This window comes from Aspergillus clavatus, genomic scaffold (assembly GCF_000002715.2).
Source record: "Aspergillus clavatus NRRL 1 1099423829805 genomic scaffold, whole genome shotgun sequence".
NCBI lineage: Eukaryota > Fungi > Ascomycota > Eurotiomycetes > Eurotiales > Aspergillaceae > Aspergillus > Aspergillus clavatus.
Genome location: NW_001517094.1, coordinates 1,192,307 through 1,212,740, shown reverse-complemented (window position 1 = coordinate 1,212,740; position 20,434 = coordinate 1,192,307). Strand labels below are relative to the sequence as shown.

The 20,434-nt window shown below is 53.2% G+C and overlaps 9 protein-coding genes across 9 annotated transcripts, besides 11 other annotated features; 5 read left to right on the top strand and 4 right to left on the bottom strand.

Annotated features, from left to right (window-relative positions):
- On the bottom strand, positions 1 to 430 carry ACLA_022190 (uncharacterized protein; the record flags this gene model as incomplete). The annotated part of the gene is made up of 2 exons (XM_001268930.1): positions 1 to 48; positions 269 to 430. The coding sequence occupies 2 exons, from the start codon at positions 428 to 430 to the stop codon at positions 1 to 3; spliced, it is 210 nt and encodes a 69-aa protein (XP_001268931.1).
- A 54-nt stretch (positions 431 to 484) lies between these two features.
- Positions 485 to 508: a microsatellite.
- Positions 509 to 649: 141 nt separating this feature from the next.
- Positions 650 to 691: a microsatellite.
- A 288-nt stretch (positions 692 to 979) lies between these two features.
- Positions 980 to 1,013: a microsatellite.
- Positions 981 to 1,013: a microsatellite.
- A 609-nt stretch (positions 1,014 to 1,622) lies between these two features.
- Positions 1,623 to 1,654: a microsatellite.
- A 273-nt stretch (positions 1,655 to 1,927) lies between these two features.
- Positions 1,928 to 5,053, top strand: ACLA_022180 (putative 1-phosphatidylinositol-4,5-bisphosphate phosphodiesterase Plc1; the record flags this gene model as incomplete). The annotated part of the gene is made up of 1 exon (XM_001268929.1): positions 1,928 to 5,053. The coding sequence occupies one exon, from the start codon at positions 1,928 to 1,930 to the stop codon at positions 5,051 to 5,053; it is 3,126 nt and encodes a 1,041-aa protein (XP_001268930.1).
- A 1,219-nt stretch (positions 5,054 to 6,272) lies between these two features.
- On the top strand, positions 6,273 to 7,553 carry ACLA_022170 (putative Coatomer subunit epsilon; the record flags this gene model as incomplete). The annotated part of the gene is made up of 5 exons (XM_001268928.1): positions 6,273 to 6,297; positions 6,361 to 6,739; positions 6,867 to 7,002; positions 7,109 to 7,347; positions 7,445 to 7,553. The coding sequence occupies 5 exons, from the start codon at positions 6,273 to 6,275 to the stop codon at positions 7,551 to 7,553; spliced, it is 888 nt and encodes a 295-aa protein (XP_001268929.1).
- Positions 7,385 to 7,417: a microsatellite.
- Positions 7,554 to 7,865: 312 nt separating the features above from the next.
- On the bottom strand, positions 7,866 to 9,160 carry ACLA_022160 (putative 6-hexanolactone hydrolase; the record flags this gene model as incomplete). Its single annotated transcript, XM_001268927.1, has 4 exons — positions 7,866 to 8,000; positions 8,075 to 8,670; positions 8,749 to 8,894; positions 8,955 to 9,160. 4 exons carry the CDS (start codon positions 9,158 to 9,160, stop codon positions 7,866 to 7,868), a joined length of 1,083 nt encoding a protein of 360 aa, XP_001268928.1.
- Positions 9,161 to 9,651: 491 nt separating this feature from the next.
- Positions 9,652 to 11,291, bottom strand: pmi1 (mannose-6-phosphate isomerase pmi1; the record flags this gene model as incomplete). The annotated part of the gene is made up of 5 exons (XM_001268926.1): positions 9,652 to 10,640; positions 10,712 to 10,949; positions 11,015 to 11,106; positions 11,160 to 11,180; positions 11,258 to 11,291. 5 exons carry the CDS (start codon positions 11,289 to 11,291, stop codon positions 9,652 to 9,654), a joined length of 1,374 nt encoding a protein of 457 aa, XP_001268927.1.
- A 349-nt stretch (positions 11,292 to 11,640) lies between these two features.
- Positions 11,641 to 13,370, top strand: ACLA_022140 (SAGA-associated factor 29 family protein; the record flags this gene model as incomplete). The annotated part of the gene is made up of 3 exons (XM_001268925.1): positions 11,641 to 12,328; positions 12,505 to 13,027; positions 13,088 to 13,370. The coding sequence occupies 3 exons, from the start codon at positions 11,641 to 11,643 to the stop codon at positions 13,368 to 13,370; spliced, it is 1,494 nt and encodes a 497-aa protein (XP_001268926.1).
- Positions 13,371 to 14,073: 703 nt separating this feature from the next.
- Positions 14,074 to 15,355, top strand: ACLA_022130 (GTP cyclohydrolase II; the record flags this gene model as incomplete). Its single annotated transcript, XM_001268924.1, has 2 exons — positions 14,074 to 15,261; positions 15,326 to 15,355. 2 exons carry the CDS (start codon positions 14,074 to 14,076, stop codon positions 15,353 to 15,355), a joined length of 1,218 nt encoding a protein of 405 aa, XP_001268925.1.
- An 828-nt stretch (positions 15,356 to 16,183) lies between these two features.
- Positions 16,184 to 16,211: a microsatellite.
- Positions 16,185 to 16,211: a microsatellite.
- A 129-nt stretch (positions 16,212 to 16,340) lies between these two features.
- Positions 16,341 to 16,369: a microsatellite.
- Positions 16,346 to 16,369: a microsatellite.
- Positions 16,370 to 16,494: 125 nt separating this feature from the next.
- ACLA_022120 (bZIP transcription factor) lies at positions 16,495 to 18,275 on the top strand (the record flags this gene model as incomplete). The annotated part of the gene is made up of 2 exons (XM_001268923.1): positions 16,495 to 17,053; positions 17,143 to 18,275. 2 exons carry the CDS (start codon positions 16,495 to 16,497, stop codon positions 18,273 to 18,275), a joined length of 1,692 nt encoding a protein of 563 aa, XP_001268924.1.
- Positions 17,148 to 17,170: a microsatellite.
- Positions 18,276 to 18,732: 457 nt separating the features above from the next.
- On the bottom strand, positions 18,733 to 20,011 carry ACLA_022110 (NAD(P)-dependent oxidoreductase; the record flags this gene model as incomplete). The annotated part of the gene is made up of 5 exons (XM_001268922.1): positions 18,733 to 18,997; positions 19,090 to 19,227; positions 19,302 to 19,633; positions 19,732 to 19,917; positions 19,994 to 20,011. The coding sequence occupies 5 exons, from the start codon at positions 20,009 to 20,011 to the stop codon at positions 18,733 to 18,735; spliced, it is 939 nt and encodes a 312-aa protein (XP_001268923.1).
- Positions 20,012 to 20,434: the final 423 nt, after the last annotated feature.

The following is a 20,434-nucleotide window of genomic DNA, read 5'->3' as shown; positions in this document are numbered from 1 at the left end:
CTACAAGTACCTTGTATCAGCCGTCCTATCCTTTGCGTACCCGAATACCTGGACGAAGGATTAACACGCTGCCACACTTCTCCTCCGTCGCATGATCACCATCACTTCTTATCTTCATTAAGAAAAAAAGGAAAAAAAAAAGTGTCGGACTGCTTACTTCCCTGGACGGTATCGCTGCAGGTCCTCTTTCTCGCACCACGTAACTGTGCAGGAGGAACTTGGATAGCTTTGACATCGCGAAAGTGCACACCACCTCCACGACTCTTACCCTCCTCGGTCCAATCTCCGATTGCTCATCCTCGATTTCTCTTCCCTTTTTGGACCACCTGCATCCATCTGCGTTGGCAGGCATCTCCAGCGACTGGCATTGCAGTCGCTCCCGATCCTCGTCGCCGAAGTCCTTATCCGTCGTCCCGCGCCGTCTTGTCATTTTGTCAGAAGTGACGCCAGCCGACGCAGAGTCCATTTTTCCCTGTTCTCGCATACCAATTACCAATTACCAATTACCTCCTTGCCGTCGCGAAGAGGGAAAAAGCTGCCTGGTTTGCGGAGGGGGCTCTGCTAGCATCAAAGCACATGCGCAGTGCAGACGGCTTCTCGACTTGCATTCTGCTATCCCCTTAGGATCGAGCGGGAAAAAGAAAATTCATTCTTCTTTCCTTTTTTTTTTCTTTCTTTTTTTTTTTTTTTTCGACCATCCTGCGCCTTGTCTCACATCCTTGCGCAGAGGACATTGCACCACCTACCTACCTATATCGCAGACAACTCTAGACGATCCTGTGTCCGCAAGCCCCCCTCTCATATTTCCTGCAGCTATTATAGCTTTCCCCGCGTGCTGGAAGATCGGCAGGCTGAAGAGGGGCTTTATACCATAGATGACTGTGAGGATTGGATAGAAACGTCAAAAAAGGGATTATTATAAAGCAAAAAAGAAAAGGGAAGTTCCGGGAGATCGAAAATCAGGGCACAGGTCAGCTCATTTTTTTTTTTTTTTTTTTTTTTTTTTTTTTTTTCTCTCTTCCAAACAACCGAAGCCGACGCCAAAAAAGCAGACAAAGCACACACACACACAGCCTATTTTCCGGTCATACTTTACAAACGGGAATTGCACGATTGAACCACTCATTGCGAGCTGAGCACCTGTCAGATTAGTGGCACGGCCTTTGTGTTGTTACACAGCGGAATCAGTACCTGTCTCAATTCCTGTCAAGCACCTAAATCGACGCCCCGGTCCTTCTTTTTCTCCTTCTCCGTTTTCTTTTTCTCGCGAGCGCTCTCGGGCAGGGCTCTCCGCATTGCATCCAAGGCCGGCCAAGATGCAGATATCAAAACAGGAGCATTCCCGCTAAGGACGTGGCTTGTGCATTTCTCACTCAGACACGTTCCCTATTAGGGCTCGTATTGCATCCCAGCTAGCTTAGAGACCGCTCGCCGAAGCCGATTTGATCCCTTGGTCACTGCCTTGACGTTCATTCGTCCTTTGAAGAGTCCAGGTGACTCCAGGCATTGACACCGTTCGCATCACTGTTCTATATCCCACGCTTTTTACAGCTAAGCGGTACGTTTGACAGCCGCAATGGCGTATGCTACCACCTCGTCGCCTGCAACATTGAATGGTGAAGCTCCTCCTTCTCTTCCTCCTCCTCCTCCTCCTTCCAGTTTAAAACTCACGACCTCTCTCCCCAAACCTCAAACACTACATCATGCCATCGCTTCTATCCCGCCCGCCTCCAATTCCTCCTCCGCTTCCTCTTACGTTTCATCTTCTTTCACAAATACACCTGCCTCTCTATTTCCGCCCTACAACAATTCGAATGTGTCTAGTCCCTCCGGTACCCCCTTACAAATTGCTACAGACGCCCTTCGAGGACGTCTATCCTCCTACCCTCCCGTGTCTCTTTCTTCAGTCGAGCTTGGTGAATCTGCGATGGCTGTGCCAGGCAACTCGGCTGTCTCGACTTCCGGGGATTCGGTTGGTCCGAATTCCAACAAAGGTGCTGGGTTGATGCGCCGGATCTCCCGGGGCGCCGCCAGCAAACTCGCGCGAAGGAGACAATCCACGACTCACAGCGACAAGCGAGACCGCAGCTCGGGTCCCGTCATCATGCGCAGACGCAGCGACAGCAAGACCAACGCTCAGCCCAGCCGAGAGAGTGCGCTGGAATCAAGCAATGAGGAAGATAGCAACGATGCCTTGGAGTCTCTCGGAATCTGGTGCGGCTCCGAAGCGACCGGTCTTCCCAATGACCTCAATGCGATGGTCTCGCGGAACGCGGGCGCTGTTGCGCCCAAGGTTGATTCGGTGATCCAGCGCGGGACCGTGTTGACCAAAGTGACCAAAAAGCGCAAGAAGCAAGTGCGCTTCTTTCTGGATCTCGATGCGGGTAAGGTCTATTGGGACGTTTCGAATCCCGCGAAACGCTTCTACATCGACGACATCAAGGAGATTCGCGTCGGAGCGGATGCGCGCAATTACCGCGAGGAACACCTGGTTCCACAAGATGTTGAAAGTCGCTGGTTTACGATCGTCATTGCCGATGCAGAACGGCTCAAGGGTCGGTCTGTCAAGACTCTGCACCTGATTGCGCCCAACGACATGATCCTCGATTTGTGGACGACGACACTCGAGAATATCTCCCAGTATCGGATTAACCTCATGGCTGGCTTGGCTGGATCCGGCCAGAGTGAGGCTGTCCTGAAAGCCCACTGGCAACGCGAGATGTCGAGGTTGTTCCCTCAGGGCTTGAAACCCGGCGAAGTCGAGAGTCTCGACTTCAGTGCAGTTGAAACCGTGTGTCGGAGCTTGCATATCAATTGTTCGAAGAATATGCTGCGGGCTCAGTTCTCCAGGGCCGACCTTGGCTGCAAGGGCCGACTGAGCTTCCCCGAGTTCCAGAACTTTGTTGCTCGTCTGAAAGAGCGAACAGATGTGAAAGACCTCTACAGAGCCTCGGCTGCGAACGCCCACGAGGGCCTCACTCTGGACGATTTTTTAGCTTTTCTCCGTGATTCACAGCGGGAAGACGTGGACGGTGACCGTACCTATTGGGTTTCGGTGTTCGACAAATATGTTCGAAGATCCAAATCGCGTGCCCCTAGTCTTCCGGAAATCCCGGATGGCCAGGTTTCCCGGATGTCCCTCGAAGCCTTTTCTGCATTCCTCTCCTCTAACTGGAATGGGATCTACGCGTCTCACCCCCCTCAATCGCGATTTGACCGGCCGCTCAATGAGTATTTCATCTCGAGCTCTCATAACACGTACCTCCTGGGGCGCCAGGTGGCCGGTGCATCTAGCACGGAAGCGTACATCAGTGCTTTATCCCAGGGCTGCCGCTGCGTGGAGATCGATTGCTGGGATGGCGCCGATGGCCGGCCGATCGTTTCCCACGGGCGGACAATGACAACCAGTGTCCTTTTTGCGGATTGCATCACTGTCATTAATCGATATGCGTTCATCACCTGCGACTTCCCCTTGATCTTGTCTCTTGAAGTGCACTGCAATCCCGAGCAGCAGCTGGCCATGGTCAAAATCATGAAAGATACTTTCAAGGAGCGTCTTGTCCTAGAACCACTCTTGACCAACAGCTCTGTCCTTCCGTCGCCTGAAGAGCTGAAGGGTCGCATTCTGGTTAAAGTCAAAACGTGTGATGAGACGCTCGAGGAGATGCGACAGGATCCGTCGAGTTCTCTTTCCAGCGCCGGTCGCAAGCGGAGCTCGAGCTCTCCCTGGATGCGACCGACCGTGCCTGAGTACCCTCTGATCACGAGCCTTCCTGCCCTCTCCAGCTCCTCGACCACTGCTCAAGAGAGCGTTGGGCCTTTTATCTCACAGGATAGACGATCATTCACTACGACAAGTATCAGCAGTGCTACTGAGGACAGTGATAGCGCGCTGGTATCTGCCAAGAGGGAGCGGAGACGCCGTCAGAAGAGCAAGATTACCAAACCACTGTCCGATCTCGGTGTCTACACTCGTGGTTACAAATGGCAGAGTTTTGCATCTCCCGAGAGCCAGCGCTACAATCATGTTTACTCCTTTGCGGAACGTGCTTTTGAGAGCATCTGCCGTGATGCAGAGAACAAAATCGTTTTCGAGAAACATAACCGACGATATCTCACACGGGTCTATCCATCGGGTTTTCGTCTGCGATCGTCCAACTTCGACCCTCTGAAGTTCTGGCGCCGCGGTGTGCAGATGGCAGCTCTCAATTGGCAGACATACGACATCGGTATGCAGTTGAATCAAGCCATGTTTGCTGCAGGGAGTGACCGCACTGGCTATGTTCTGAAGCCCAAATCTCTCCGGTCTTCCACAAATTCATCGGATGAAGAGGGCAAATCCTCCACTGGGCGGAAATTGGTTCGGTTCTCAGTGGATGTCATCTCAGCGCAGCAACTCCCGCGGCCCCGCAGCATTGGACCCGAAGACAACATCAATCCTTACGTGGAGATAGAAATGTTCAGCGCAGACGACCGTGGCCAGAGTTTTGTCGTCGGCGAAGGAGGCATGAACGCCTCTGCGCGCAATGGCGTGTCAGGCATCGGCTATCCTCATCGCAGACGCACGAAGATCGAGCAGAGCAACGGGTATAGCCCGAATTTCAACGATCGCTTTAAGCTGTCACTTGAGACCAAGTATCCTGATCTGGTCTTCGTTCGCTGGACTGTCTGGAGCTCTCAGGATGGGCGCAGTACCGGGAATAACAACAGTATCCAGTTGGCCACCTTCACGGCTAAGCTCAGCAGTCTCTCGCAGGGCTACCGCTACCTGCCGCTGTACGATCTCGGCGGTGACCAATATCTCTTTTCGACTCTGTTCTGCAAGATCACCAAAGAAGAGCCGGTGCCTGTACAAAGGCTGGCTGCCGAGGAGCTTCGCGCTGAGCGCATGGGTATCTTTCGACAAATCGGCCAGACGGTTTTCAAGCGCGGTTCATCCACTGAGAGATCCGATAAAGGCAGCGAGACGCCTGTAAGTCCTGACGAGAAGGACAGCTCTCCAGCTCTGACGCCGACTGTTTCTGCCGCATCTACTTTATCACTGTTTTCTTAACATAATGTGTGTGTTGCACACGCAGGCCCCTGGGATCCCCATACCACCTGGTTCATTTACTTCCTTTCCCACTGGGCTTCCACCTCCCCGGAATCATCCACAATCTCATCATCTATTTTCGTTGATCATTACCCCTGTGCAAATAACGGAGCGGCGTTCTTCCGATTAGGATTATATGTGTGTTTATTTTGCTGTTGTTCTGTTCGACAATGAGGCGCTTCGCTTTGGGGAACCCTGGCGTACCACTGGTCGCTCGCATCACCACTGGATGGCTTGAGGGAATCCACGATATCATGTGTTTGCTTAATTTCGATCTTATTTGCTGCATCTGGGGCGTTGCATGGCATGCCTGTGCGTGCACAATGCACACCACAGACGCCCATTGTTTGATGGCGGTGTATCTGTTATGTCGATTTTCCTTTCCATTATACTGACTGTTATACCTGTGGCGATACCCAATGTGTTTTTTTTTTTCTTTCTTTCTGTCCGGTTGCGTGCATTGCGGCTTGTTTCAACTGGTTTACTTCTGCCTTTTGAGATCATTTATTCTCTGATCAGGATCCGATTCTGGGTCCTCAGCCATCGAGGCGGCGTTCCTTATGTGTTTTCTTTTTGTACCGGACGGCATGGTAGCATTCGAGGAGTTCCCAGCGAAAATGATTGTTGCTTCTGCTGAGCTGGCGAAGCATTGCGTCTGATGCATCGCTCTCATAGCCAGAACTCCCCAGGGGAGTTATGGATACTCATGCTTGGAGCCAACCCGATTGATCGAGAATCGGATTTCCTGAGGGTTCTGGATGACTTCCTCAGGGCCATCAAGGCCTATCTATCCTTTAGTTCTTCTTTTGAGTTAATATGAAGATGCGGCTGGGACGCTCATTTGACCAACTGAGGACAACAGCGATATTCCTTGTAGTTTCGTAGCACCCTCCAGCCGATGAAGCTGGCAGTACTCTAGAGCCAGAAATCATTCAAATCTTTCAAAAAACAGTCTGCGTTGAATACAGGCAGTTGTGCTCTGGAGATATGCAGCCTTTCGGATATGCCTCAGGAAAGCTTCGGCTCACCTGCTCTCACCGCCCTCGGAATTAAAGACACCGTGACGACTTGGGGGCAGTCTGAGAACCGGCGTCTACTTACTTGTCCTACTCGCTAATTCGGCATTGATTCCCTTCAATTGAACGAATCCAGGTTGCCTTTCTATTGCCTTTCACTCAAAATGGACCCGTTTTCCGCAGAAGGGGGTGCGTCCTAGCCCCTACCCCTGCCAAATTCGAGCTGAACTGACCCCCCTCTTCTCCGCGCAGAGCTCATCAACATCCACAATGCCTTCCACCAAGGCCAATACCAGAACGTAGTCGACTTCGACACCTCGGCGCTATCACCGGAGAACCAGCTGCCGGCGCGCGTCCTGCAGCTGCGCGCCCGCCTCGCCCTCGGCCAGACCGACGAGGTCCTCGCCACCGTCGACGGTGAGGATGAGACGCCCGACCTCGCGGCCGTGAAGGCGCTGGCGCTGCACGCGGCGGGGAACGGCGAGGCGGCGCTGACGCTCGCGCAGGAGCTCGCGGACAATTACCCGGATAATGCGGCGGTGCAGGTGCTCGGGGCGACGGTGCTGCAGGGTCAGGGCCGCAGCGAGGAGGCGTTGGCGGTGCTGGCGAAGCATCAGGGGGGTTTGGAGGCGTGGGTTTTTTTTCCCCTCCCCGTTTTTCCTTGGGTTATTTTCTTTCTTTGGAGGGGGTTGGAAAGTGGTATTGGAGTGGAGTTGGGGGGGAAAACAACGCTAATTGGGTTGCGGTTGCGGTTGTAGGGTTGCGTTGATCGTTCAGATCCATCTGCAGCAGAACAGGGCCGATCTGGCGCTGAAGGAGGTGCAGGCTGCGAAGCGCTGGGCGCAGGATTCGCTGCTTGTCAACCTGGCTGAGTCGTGGGTGGGCATGAGGGTGGTATGTCTTTCCCACTCCCACTCCCCGTCCCCCGTTTCTTTTGCGCTTCCAAGATGGCGGGCTACGGACGTGATTGCTAACCAGTCATCCTCTACTGTTCTCCCAGGGCGGCGAGAAATACCAATCCGCGTTCTACGTGTACGAAGAACTTGCCTCCGCGCCTGGCACGTCTGCTCCCCTTTCCATCGTCGGGCAGGCCGTTGCGGAAATCCATCTGGGCCGGTTGCCCGAGGCCGAGGCCGCGCTGTCTGCTGCGCTGAAGACTTACCCCGATGACGCGGAGTTGATTGCCAATACCATTGTGTTGAATGTATTGGCGGGAAAACCTACGGAGGATTTGGAGGCGTATGTTTTGTTCCGCTCCTCGCCTTGCATGGTGGTGTGATCGATCGATCGATTGATTGATTGATTCATTACGTCGACTAACCTTTATTGTTTCCAGCCATCTTGAACAGGTCCAGCCGTCGCATGCGCTACTCACCGACCTCCAGGAGAAGAGCGATTTGTTCGATACTGCCGCGGCCAAGTATGCGGCGAGGGTGACTGCTTAGAATGGGGCTGGTGCTTTTCCCTTGTTTTTGTGTATGTCGTCTTCGATTGGGGCCTTCTATGGGTGGATCGGTATGACGGCTAAGCTATTGTGTTACCCAGCGATGACTTTTTTTTCCCCCTCTGTTAATCATCATTACTGTGATTGTAACAAAATGAACCACTTAGAGATGATCATCAAGTGTGCAGTTGACATTGTGTGAAATTTGCATCTGATATAAGCAGAGCAGTACCGTCGCTGGTTGGACATGACTATGATTTCATCATATACCCCCCCCCCCCCAACAAGCTAAGCTGCGGGTTCTACCAACAGATTATAAACGAGCACTCAACCATCTCTTCAACTCTTTCCCCTGCTGGCTCTCCGTGCTCTTCAGCGAGCTACTGTAGACGGCATCAACATGCGTCTCGCCATATCCCACGACATAGGTAGTTTCCGGCACCACCGTCTGTCATCCCATTAGACTACAAGCTCCGAGGGAGGGAGGGGGGAGGTATGCAAAAGGAAATGCAAAGACCATACCTTGAACCGCGCCACAAACTCATCAATCATCGAAAACAGAAGCTCATCCCGTCCCGCCAGGATAAGCACCCGCGCCGTCTTCTCCGCAGCACCCGCCCACCACTCCACAGGCGCCAGCGCCGGCTCGCTCCACGCATCGCTCAGCTTCAGGTTCCCGCCCAGATACGCCGACGCCCACATCGTCAGCGCCTCCTTGGGGATCAGGTCCTTGTACCTGTTGAATTCCGTCGAGGCCCCGTCGGCGGCGAAGCTGACCCACGGCGCGAACCCGAAGACCCCCGCCAGCGGGGCCGAGAGCTCAAGGGGTTTGATCTCGGGATGCGGGTGGAGCAGGTGCAGCAGCGTTGCGAGGGCAAGGTTCCCGCCTGCGGAGTCGCCGCCGATGATCACGTTCGACGGGGAGCGGTGGGTTTGCGTGAGGATGTATCGCAGGGCTGCGATGGCTTGCTGCAGCTGCGTGGGGTATACTGCGTGGGGGGTGAGCGTGTATGCGAGGAAGAAGAAGGCTACATCGTGGCCGTTGGCGTTGAGGTCTGCGATGAGCTGGGTGAAGAGGTCGAAGTGCGCGGGGGTGCCGGCGAGTGCGAAGCCGCCGCCTGGGGATTGAAATGAGCATGGCTTGGTTAGTGATGTGATTTTTGGAGATGTGTTTGAGAAGCATTGCTCGAGCTTACCGTGGTAATAGATGACTACATTCTTCGCATTCGGGTTTCCGATCCAGTGGCCGCGCGCGCCGTGGTCGAGCGTCACGGTCTGTGGTCGGAGACCCTGCTTGCTCATGCTGTCGTCGTATGCTTTGCTGGTGGGCAATGCTATGGCCCTGGTGTATGTGGTGTTAGCGACTTTGACTCGAACCTAGACGGGTGTCATGCACACGTACTGCATTTGCCGCGACGAGAACCGCATCACCATCTTCCTCACGATCGCGTGTCCGACATGGACGCCGTACTCTTTGGCGCCGGTTCTCCCCCGAAAAAGCCCCGTCACTGCGCCGTACAGAGCACTCCCCAGAACAGACAGAAAGCCGGGGACCAGGTCGGCTTTCTCTAGGAGAGTGAGACGGACATTATCCGGGCTGTCTGTCATACTGAGCAAGGTGACGGCAATCTACGTATCCCAAAGACGGGTTCAAGACCATGAAGCTGCCCGGTAGAGATGCGTGATTGTACGAAGGAATGCATTCTGGGTCACTGTTGGAAATAGGATCAACCAGCAAATTTTGGGAATTTGGGATGGGAGCTGTTTCCCCGCACTCGCATACTGCAGAGTCGGGTGATAAGCTATTGACTAGCTGCAGTCGAAAGTGTGAATAGTCATGCAGAAGACTAGCTCAGAAAGATCGGTGATAGTGGTGTGTCATTGACTCCGATCACTAACCTCGGCTATTCTGCGAAGCGCTGTTGGCTGAACCTACTGGGCAAGTTCAAAACACAGCCTTTTGGAGTCTAAGAATTCAGCGAATCATAACAGAACGAGTTATGGAACCAGATTGCATCAATGAGAAAGGAAAAGAAAAAAAAACATTATCAATTAAAGGATAAGGATGGCATAAATGCGCCACAACTTTTATTGGCAATCTAGTTCCCATTCACCATGTCCTCCTTACCCGTCAAGTCGCAGAAGGCCTTGAAAGTGGTGAAGACATCATCTCCTGTGCTCTCAAGAATGCATTCCGCATTGGCTCCAACAAAGAACACATAGCCCTCTTTGACCTCCTCGGTCTTAGGACCGACTGTAATCTTCCCCGTGCCAGCGGTGCAGATCATAATGCTAGGACCTGAGATCCCGTCAAATGTGGTCTTGGCTCCTGTGCGCTTGAGATCCGTCTTGACCACGCTGAACTCCTCAATCGGGGGATCGTACAGGGTGCAGGAAGAACCACTGGAGTAAGCCGGGGCGTTAAGTACCGCATACGGATAGTCGGTAGGCTCCAGTTTCTGCTCCGAGATGGGCGCATAGGAGTATGTCAGCATGTCGACGAGTGTGTCAACATCTTTGAACTTGGGCGTGAAGCCTGCGCGCACGACATTGTCCGACGAGGCCATGCATTCGATGATGTCGCCAGAGATGTATGCGTGGATATCATCAGCCTTGAGGAACATGGCCTCACCGGGTTCCAGCTTGACAAAGTTGAGAAGGAAGAACACAAAGGAACCGATGTCGTTGGGGAATTGCTCATTCAGGCGCACGGTAATGGCTGCCAACTCCGCGGGATTGCTGGGGTTGGTTTCCGGTGCGCTATCCAATGTCGCAAACGTTTCTGGGGAGTTCTGCGCGGCGGCAACAAGGCCTTTCGTCGCGGCCTCAATGCTCTCGGGGGAGGATTTCATCAATGAGGCGAAGAGCGAGCGAAGCGCCTGCTTATTCTTCTCTGTAGCCGCCGGATCTTCCGAGTTCTCCGCGCCTTGGACTGTGTTCTCGAATTCGCTGGCAGCCTGTTCGCCGACCAGTTGACGGAGGGATGCTACCGCTTTGAGAAAATGGGAGATCTCGGCCAGAGGTCGGAAGCCACACAGGCCTTCGAAGGGGGTGATGGCGAGGGTCATCTCCGGTTTGTGGTTGTCATCTGAAGTTTCCTCACCACATGTTAGCACTCAAAAGCATTCGTGGTAGCTCTGTAGGTTTTGCTTTGCTGACCAGGGTAGTTTCGAGAATCTCTAGCATGAAGCTTCTCCGCAAGCTTCTTGTTCGGATGAGCTTGGATGCTAAGCGCTTTTCTGATCGAAAGCACCTTGAACAAGAAGGGGAGCTTTCCGCCATACCGCTGGCTGACCTCCGGAGAGATCAATGCTTGGTTGTCTTGTACCATATCGAGCAGGGTCCGCTGAGTCTCGAGGTCTTTCGAAGGAAGCGAAGGATGCGTGCCCATCCATAACTACGTCATAGGGTCAGCTCGTCCGTTATCCTCGGTCACCCCGAGAAAAAAAGGAATTGTCGCACCTCTGCATAAGGCTTGTCGGACTGTATTGAGAAATCAGAAGATGCTGTGGTTGCTGCGTATTTCGCAGCAGCCGACTCGTGGCCGACCTTGCCTATGACGATATCTCAGCTTCCGCTTCATGGTGTTGAACGATAAGGAGCTTACCCCAATCATAACTATTGACTCCTATTTGAAGGACATGAAACGTCAGCTTCTGGCCAGTTCTATTCAGGATGTCACTATGTTGATAATCAATAGCTTACCGCACTGGAGTCGAAGCAATGGTACCTGAGGCATTTTGATGGGGAGGGGTGATATGATTCCTGGAAGTGTAGTAGAGTGTAGAACAACAAGTAAACAGCAGAGGAAGCAGGGAAAATGAAGAGCGCTAGTCGATAGAGATTCACTTAGAATGCTGTGAATCTTCTCTCCAACATTCACTCAGCAGCAAACTGTGGATTGTATAAAAAGAAAAGCTCTGTCACCACCTTTTTGTACGTCTTCTTTCTTCCTCTCTCTCTGTCTGCCCCTCCACCTTATTGATTGCTACCTTACTCCAGAGGACACGGACTAAATCCCGATTTGGCTGACCGCATCCGTTCCTAAGGTATCCAAGGCATCCACAGCACTATCCTCAGGCACCCACATGGCATCTACCAATCAGAAGCCGCCGCGCAGCTCCAAACGCTTGGCCTCTTCGGGCAAAGCTAAACGCGATGCCAGTAAGAAGAACGCCAAGCCATCCCCGGCCACCGCGCTTGACAGGAAGAATAGCCGCCACGCTGCCCCCGGAGTGCTTATCGGTGTCAAAGTACCTCCTGCGGCTCTTTCTTCTGCTCAGGATCAGAAATTATCCATCAAGGGGTCGGTGTATACTCCGAGCCAGCCGGTTGCCGCGGAGTCCAAACAGTTAGAATCACCTCCTTCTACCGGGTCCGGAGGTCTTCCGCATCAACTACGAGTGGGTGCGGCTCGGGGCACACGCAGTTCCTGCCAGGACATCGTCTCTGCCTTTGAATGGGAGGCTTTGAAGCTTGAGAAGCTCAGACCCAAGCAGCCTGGCGCTGTTGAAGCTCTCAACACTGTTCATGTCAAAGAGGAACAGCTGACTGTCACGGTTAACCTTCGCAAGCCGGCACCAGACGAGATGTCCCGGAACCGGCCTAGAGGCCCTCCTATGCCTAGGGACAATGGTCTCGCGGCGAATGAGGAGACGGATATGTGGAACAAGATTCTGCAGGATCTCCGCAAGGCCAAGGAGAAGAATGACAAGCAGAAAGTGCTGGCTGAGCAGATTGCCGCCTTGAATGAGAAGATTGGCAGAGAGGGTGGAAGTAAGTCTTGTTCCTATTTTCATTGACTACGGTCTTATATTACTCGTCTTGCGATGCAACTTCGCTTTTCTTGTATCTGTTGCTTTCGGGGCCTGTAATTGAGATTCGGTGGACGCGCCTTGCTCTTTACCCCCCACCCCCTTCATCATTATGCCTCAAGCTAACTTACGGAACAGGACCAACTCTAAGCGAGCACAACCAGCTGGATAGTCTTTACCGTCAGATGCTGAAGCTCTGCGAGGACGAAAGAGCCATCCTGCAAGACGAACCCAGCGATGTAGTCAAGAACCTGGGCCTTTTGACCGCACTTCGCCAAGCATCCGAGGCTGAAGCACCATTCAGTCGCTCTGCTTCTCTGGTGAAATCCCGAAAGAAGCGCAATGACTTTGACGGATCGGCCACTGATTCGCCGGGCCCCTCGGGTCCCTCGGTCTCTGATAAAGTGAGCCGCGTCAAAAGTGCCCAGCGAAGCGCCAGTGCGTCCAGTTCTCAGCCCCGTGATCGGGAGATCCGTGATAATGTCATGGTGAAGATTGAAGAGACAGCGGAGAGCATCCGGGGTACTATCGCCGAACGCAATGGGCAACTGGCCGTCGGGGCGGAAGTGGTTTTCAAGCATAACAAGAACAAACAAGGTGTCGAAGGCGAGGGCATACAATGTATCATCAAGGGCATTTCTGGCGATGGTCCCAAGAAAAGGTAGGAAATTGTCTTCTATGCTTCTCGTTTTCTCTGGGAAATTGACCCGGTGGCGTATAGATACGACGTACAAGACCCTGAACCCAACGAGAATGGCGAACAGGGAGCCGTTTACAAGACTACCGCTGCATCGCTAATCCCAATCCCTCAAGTTGGTGCGACCCTGCCGGTGTTTGCTGTCGGAAAGCAAGTTCTTGCACGATACCCCGATACCACCACCTTCTACCGCGCCGAAGTGATGGGGACGAAGAAGGACACCTACCGCCTCAAATTCGAGGGCGAAGAAGACGACAAGGAAATGGAAGTAGACAGGCGGTTTGTCCTCGACATCCCCGGCAAGTGACTCGGCGAATGACCGGGGGAGGATGACGGCCAAAGCGAGGGGATAAAGAAAGACGAGGTCAATTATGGACCGTGGATGACTCCGTTACGATGATACCCTTGAATTGAGTTGTTTTTTTTTTTTTTTCTAAATTGTCACTGGGAAGAATAGGGTCGTTCGGGAGTCTGGCTTCTTCGATTGCGTGGTCTTCATTTCCTTCAAGAGTTCGGTGTTGACAGGGTATGTGTTCAGGATGAGAAGTTTATGCAGGCTTGTGATATTTCTACGGGATTCATCAACATTGTATCATCTCAGCCAATATAGGAGTAAGACTTTGCCTGATATTCTGCCTACCCAGAGTACAAGAATTGTTAATCCTTTTCCTTCTGCTTTCATCAATCTGCCTGAGCCCTGAGGATGGATTATGTGATAACTCCGCGTCAGACCTGACTAATGGGCCCTCTGAGATGAGTCAGCGGCAGTCCCCCACCAAACTTGAGCCTACAAGTACAAGATGTCCCGAGGAGCCGAGAGATCGGAGGCTGATGCGGATGGCGAGATGATCCAACTTCCATCTTTTCTCTTCTGTGGCTCAGAATAATAAAGAACATCATGAACTAAGCGATACTTCCATTTCTGTCCAGCTGTCTTTGATACCCCATTGTTTGTGAACAAAGCTCGCTTTTCCCTTTCTGTGCATTACATTTCAGACTCAGTCATTGCAATGGCGAATCTACCCTCCCACGCTTCCCCGTCTTTCGGAGCGCAATCGCCTGCGACGTCGCACAATGTCGACGAGCTATCATTGACACTCAATCCCACATCAACCCCTGCCTTACACTCTAGATTAGATGATATTCGTGACGATGCCGCCAGTGACCGCGGGGACATGACTCCTGCGGTGCCCGCGTCGCTCCTCTCCCCCTCCTTCACCCCTCCAGCAACCCCCGGGGGCACAATCAATACCGCCCAGCTGCTTCAACAGGCCCAATTAGCGGGCGTACGAACAGACACCACACACACAAAGCGTCCGAAACTGCTGTCCTGCTTGCCTGATGTCGAGTGTATTGTTCGAGCTCGGATACCCACCACAACGGGGGCGGAGATGTTTCTCCACCTGTACCACAATGATCTGGACAACAAGGAGCATTTGGCGATCGTGTTTGGAAATACCATCCGGAGCAGGAGTTTGGACAAGGTCCGACCGGGCGAGACGGAAATGGATCGCATGATCCGGGGTGCCTACATGGGAAAGCTGCGTCCAGGTCGGGTAAGCAGCTGGACTGATGACGAGAAGAACGGGGAGAGCAGCAATGCAGAAGTCGGCGGCGCCGTATCGGGCTCACAGACTCCGTTGCAGAGTAACCTCAACGAGGCGCCTCTGGTGAGAATCCATTCGGAATGCTACACGGGTGAGACCGCGTGGTCCGCGCGGTGTGATTGTGGTGAGCAGCTGGACGAAGCGGCCAGGCTTATGTCGCTGCCCATGGAGACACTCAACGAGGTTGCCTCGCAGCAGTCCATGCCGGTGCCGTCGAATGCTGCTGGCGGTGTGATTGTGTATCTTCGCCAAGAAGGCCGGGGCATTGGCCTGGGAGAGAAGCTGAAGGCATACAATCTTCAGGATCTGGGGTCGGACACGGTGGAAGCTAATCTCCTGCTACGCCACCCCGCGGATGCAAGGAGTTACGGTTTGGCTACGGCCATTCTGGTCGATCTGGGCCTGGGAGCGGATTCCAACCCGCACGGTATCAGGCTCCTCACCAACAACCCGGACAAGATTCAAGCAGTTGAAGGACCGAATCGGGAGGTTGTCGTAAAGGAACGGGTACCGATGGTGCCACTAGCTTGGAGATCCGGGGGCAAGATGGGCATCAAGAGTTCTGAAGTGGAAGGCTATTTGCAAACTAAGGTATTGTGGCCATTCCTGCCAACTGCGCTATTTGGCTGCAATCTCACTAACCTTTGGGGTTTAGATATCCAAGATGGGCCATCTCCTGCAATAACTCGGCTCTAACTTTCACTGATTCTGACATTCTGTACATTTTGAGGCCTTTCTAAGGGCAAGACAACCTGAACCATTTCCCCGACTATTTTCCCCCGTGGTGTTGCAGCGCATTCCCTGTGCCCCCTTTTTACCTTTTTTTTTATTATTTTTTCCCCCCCTCTCTCTCTCCCCTTCTCGTATACAACTTTGGTGTGTAGCACACTATACACAGATACCCGGCGGGTCTTTCGTGTCTCCATTATTCTGAGCAGACATTTGGAAGCATGAATCGGGTCGATAGGTGGCCACTAATCACTATTATGAGAGCGAGTCATGTACTTCTACTATTATTATCATGTGTGTGTATTCACGGGTTCCGTCTTGATCCACCAAGATATGGATATGGTCCTGGCATCAAATCTAACACTCTCAGCCCATTTGAGTCAATTGCGTCAAGTGGCAATTCTTCATGGTGTTCTGCTTCGTATCAACCCTGGTTCACTGTGTTTGTTGAGATGGAGAGTGCTTTTTGTTTTTTTGCCTCCCGTGGCTGGCGACACAGTGTGCCACAAAGGGAGCCTGCAATTGGGGAGTTTGGGAATTAGACGGGATCATTCATCTGGTCGCATCGGAACCATTCTGTAAAGAATCCTGTCGATTTGTCGCAATGAAGCTGGGGGGATGTTCAAACGTTCATAAGATCCAACCAAGGATGACTTGGCGACTTGGAAAGATTTGGCTGGAACTCCACTTGGTTCCCTCACAGTCCATGTCCTTTTGTCTTAGATCAGTCAATGAGCTGAAAAAACATTGCGCTTCCCATGTAAATCCGTACGAGTGTTAAGTCGCAGCAGCAGCAGCAGCAGCAGCAGCAGAAAAGACGCAGCACTTCCAGACTAAAAGACCAAGGGAAAAGAACATATTATACAAATAGCGAATACCCCGCCCCAACTATCCTCTGCCGGATGTTGATTCCTTTTGTCTCGTGCTTCCCGCTGTCCTAGCTCGCTCTCTCTCTCTCTCTCTCTCTCTCCTTTCCCCCCGGGGGTGTTCGGTCCCTCTTCATCTCCCTTCTCCATCGTCATCGTCGTGGATTCGAATTTCTCTCAAACCTTTTGAATGGCCGTTGGCGGTTAGCTGAACGCGCGACTGAGGGCCATGGCCAGTCGCCTGCCTCCTCTGAACGATGTGGCGCCCTCGTCGATCCTGGAGCCACCGACATCCGTGACCAGCACTCCAGCATCAGGACCACCACCGCTGCTCACGACGACCCCGTCCTCCTCCATCCTCCTGACCCCGATTCCCGAGGCAGACTGTGTGAAGCAGGAAGACTCGCCGACCCCGTCCGGGTTCACCTCCGCCGATGCCGAGACTCCCTTGGCGGACTACATTGGCGGGCCCGCAACGGCCGCCGGACGCAAGCGCAAGCTGAATAGCACCTCGTCGCGCGGCGTAGCCAACCTGACCCCCGAGCAGCTGGCGAAGAAACGAGCCAACGATCGCCAGGCCCAGCGGGCTATCCGGGAACGCACCAAGTCGCATATCGAGTCGCTGGAGCAGCGCGTGCGCGAGCTGTCGTCTCAGAAACCGTTTCTGGATCTCCAAGCGGCTCTCAAGCAGAATGAAGCGATTCAGGCGGAGAATTGCGAGCTGAAGCAGGGGCTGAAGGCTGTCATGGATATCATACAACCGTTGCTTGCGAAGCACGATGCGACGGGTGAGTTTGTCAATCGCGCTTCGGTTGCTCGTTTTTCTTTTGCTCTTTCTTCCCTATATTCCGGTGTGCTCATCTCGGTCATTTTCTAGCTTTCCCACCACCACCACCACCACCACCTCCTCCTCCTCCTTCTCATACCGCTACTGCTCATTCTCTCCCGCCTTTGAATCCTCTGTCGAATCCCCCACACTTCTCCGAGACGCATCACTTCACATCGACTACCCATAGATACGAACAGTCCTACTCAACTTCCACTCCCGGCGCGGGAACACCTACATCAACACACTCGGCACCGGTGGTCAGTATGCGGCGGGATAGCGGCAACGGCATGGCATCCTTTCGCATCGCGTTCGACTATCAGCGCGACAATCTGGCGCACGGGTTAGATTTCGGCGCCGACGAAAGGCTGGGATTCAATTTCTTGCTTGATGCGTCCCAACAGGTTCCCAAAATGGAAGGTTTCCGGCGATCAACTGAGAGTCTTAGGCCATCTCAGTCGTCTCAGATGAACACACCTCTAGCATATACGCCGTCACCGAGCGCCGCGGGGCCAGAGCAACCATTACCCGCATACATGACGCCGATTCGGAATATCGCTCCGACATGCACACTAGACGCCATCTTACTGGATTTCCTCCATCACCGACAGCGTGAAGCTGCCCAAGGGGTGCCCACACAGAGACTCGTTGGGCCTCCGTATCCAAGTGTTTCATCTCTGCTGAATCCGGAGAAAGGCGCTTATTCCCACCCTCTCTCCAAGGTCTTTACGGATATTCTGCGCACATTCCCGGACATTTCCTCCTTGCCCGAGCAAGTGGCGGTGCTCTACTCGATGTTTGTGCTCATGAGGTGGCAGATCTATCCCACGGCCGAAAACTACGATCGGCTGCCTGACTGGCTCACCCCCCGCCCTTCTCAGCTCCTCTCTCCTCATCCTGCCTGGATCGACTACCTGCCTTGGCCACGGATGCGCGATCGGCTTGTTATGTCTTACCAGGACTACCCATTCGACAGCTGGTTCATCCCGTTCACCCGGACCCTGTCGGTCAACTGGCCGTATGAGGCCACGGACTGCCTCCTGTCCACCAATGACAATGAGGACCTCATTATCAACCCGGTCTTTGAACGCCATTTCAGAAAGCTTAGCAATTGGTCTCTGGGGCCAGCCTTCGCCGAGGCGTTTCCGCAGTTGGTCGAGACCGCGCGAATCAAAACCAACTGACTTCCTCGGACTCTTTTTTTTTTTTTTATTTTCTAAAGTCCTACCAGACTTTCGTTTGCATACGTCTTCTTCTTTCTTCTCCCAAGTGTCTTTGATATCTTCCCTCTCTGTCTTGTTTGTTTCCAAAAGGAAATGGGCGTCCTTGCTAGGAACGGGGGCTGCCACTCTGTGATCGGCGTACGGTCAACCGGGTTTGTATAGGCTTTGGTGCATTCGTTTCAACAAGTGCTGCTCTCAGGGAGTAAGTGGCCTTTCTCTTTCTGTTGATCTATACGGCCTTGTTACCCCTGTTGTGAAACAGTGGTATATAGTATATATATTAAACAGTGTTGAATAACATTGACATCAACGATGAACAAACGAAAATTAGCCAGTATTTAGACCGTTGAGCCCCTGATTGATAGTCAGCCAGCTGTGTAGTGCCTGAGCCTGAAGGGGCTTATGCCTTTCTGTACCTCTATTTCCCTCCCTTCCTACTCTTCTCATTCCAGAACTCCAAGCCCGCCTGTTGGCGCAGGACTCCATACATGGAGCTACTATCCAGGCATTCGCCCGCATACTCTCGCGCCGCCACCATGTTCTCCCGGGCGATCTGCAATCCAGGCAGCTGGACATCATGCTCCTCGGCGATGGCAAGCGCATGGTTGGCGTCCTTGATGGCCAGCGATACCCCGAATCCCGGCCGGGAGTCGAGAGACGGAGCATAGGCGCCGGTTGTCAGGCTATCGAGGGATATGAGAATTGAGCGACGTTCCCGGATATCATGGGTGGAGTGTATATATATGTATATGTATATACCCATACGCATACGCACCGTTTGGAGTAACCACCCGCCACCGCACCGAACGCCTCCCCGATTAGCTCCTCCATCGGCCCCGTCCCCAGCCCCGTGCGCTCCGCGAAGACCTGCGCCTCGCCCACGGCCTCCATCAAGTTCACCGTGACGATATTACTGCACAAAAACGGAATCAGCCGACGTCGCCAAGATCCCTTACGAGATCTGGACAGAGAAAAAAAAAATCTCACCCTGCGATCTTCAACAGCGATGACTTGCTCGCATCCTCGCCGCAGTCAATTACCTTCCGCCCCATGACGTCCTGGATCAGCGGCTTCACCGTCTCCTTCGCCGCGTGGGGCCCCGCAATCGCAAACACCAGCTTCCCGTCCACGGCGATCGGGTTGCCGCCGAACACGGGCGCGGCTAGGAACGTCGCCTGCTGCTCCCGCAGCTTGGAGACGGTCAGCCCGACGGTCGCCGGGTGCACGGTCGAGCAGTCGACGAAGATCTTGTCCTTGAGCGGGTGGCCGGAGCGGAGGGCGGAGGAGATGAGGTGTTGCAGGACGGAGTCGTTGGAGACCTGATGCTGTTAGTTGAGGATGTGCGGACTATAGAGGGGCATAGAGGGAACAAGGCCTGGAAGTGAGAGGAAAGACGGAGACTGAGACGGTGACGGACCATGGTGAAGATGATCCCGCACTGCGCGACGACCTTCTCGAAGCTGGACTCGGGCACGGCGCCGAGGGTCTTGAGTGTGTCGCCGCGGGCCATTGTGCGGTTGGAGTAGACCAGGTTCAGCGATTTTTTGGCCAGATGGCGTTGCAGGTTGGTGGCCATGGCCAGGCCCATGGAGCCGAGGCCGTACTGTTGACGGTGTTAGCAAGTTGTTACATTTCAGTTCAGATGGGGTGGAGTGTGTCATATGTTGTGATTGCCGTACCCAACCGATTCGAGTCATCGTGGATGTATGGTTTTTAAGAGAGTATGTGGAGGAATCAGAAAGTAGTAAAGAAGGAAAGTGAAGCTATACTCGTAGGCTTAAACGATGTATCCATAGCACCGGGCGGTCCCGATCTCGGGGTGGGCATCGGCCGATACAGCGCGCGGAGAGGGTATTGGAACAGAGCAATTGATGGTTCTTGAGGTGTTGATGAATATTGCTATAATATTAATTGTCTAATTCTTCCCTAAATTTCAAGTCCAGTTCGTGTTCTGTGCATACTTCCGAAGTGTTGACTTGCAGTTCTGTTTACATTATTGCCGGGGTACACCCATTATTGATGGGATGAGCTGACCACCTTCACAATGATACGGTTTAAATACTTCAAAAGGAGAGTGATTAGGAGGGAGAAGTAGATATAGATCTCTCCAGATATCTTCT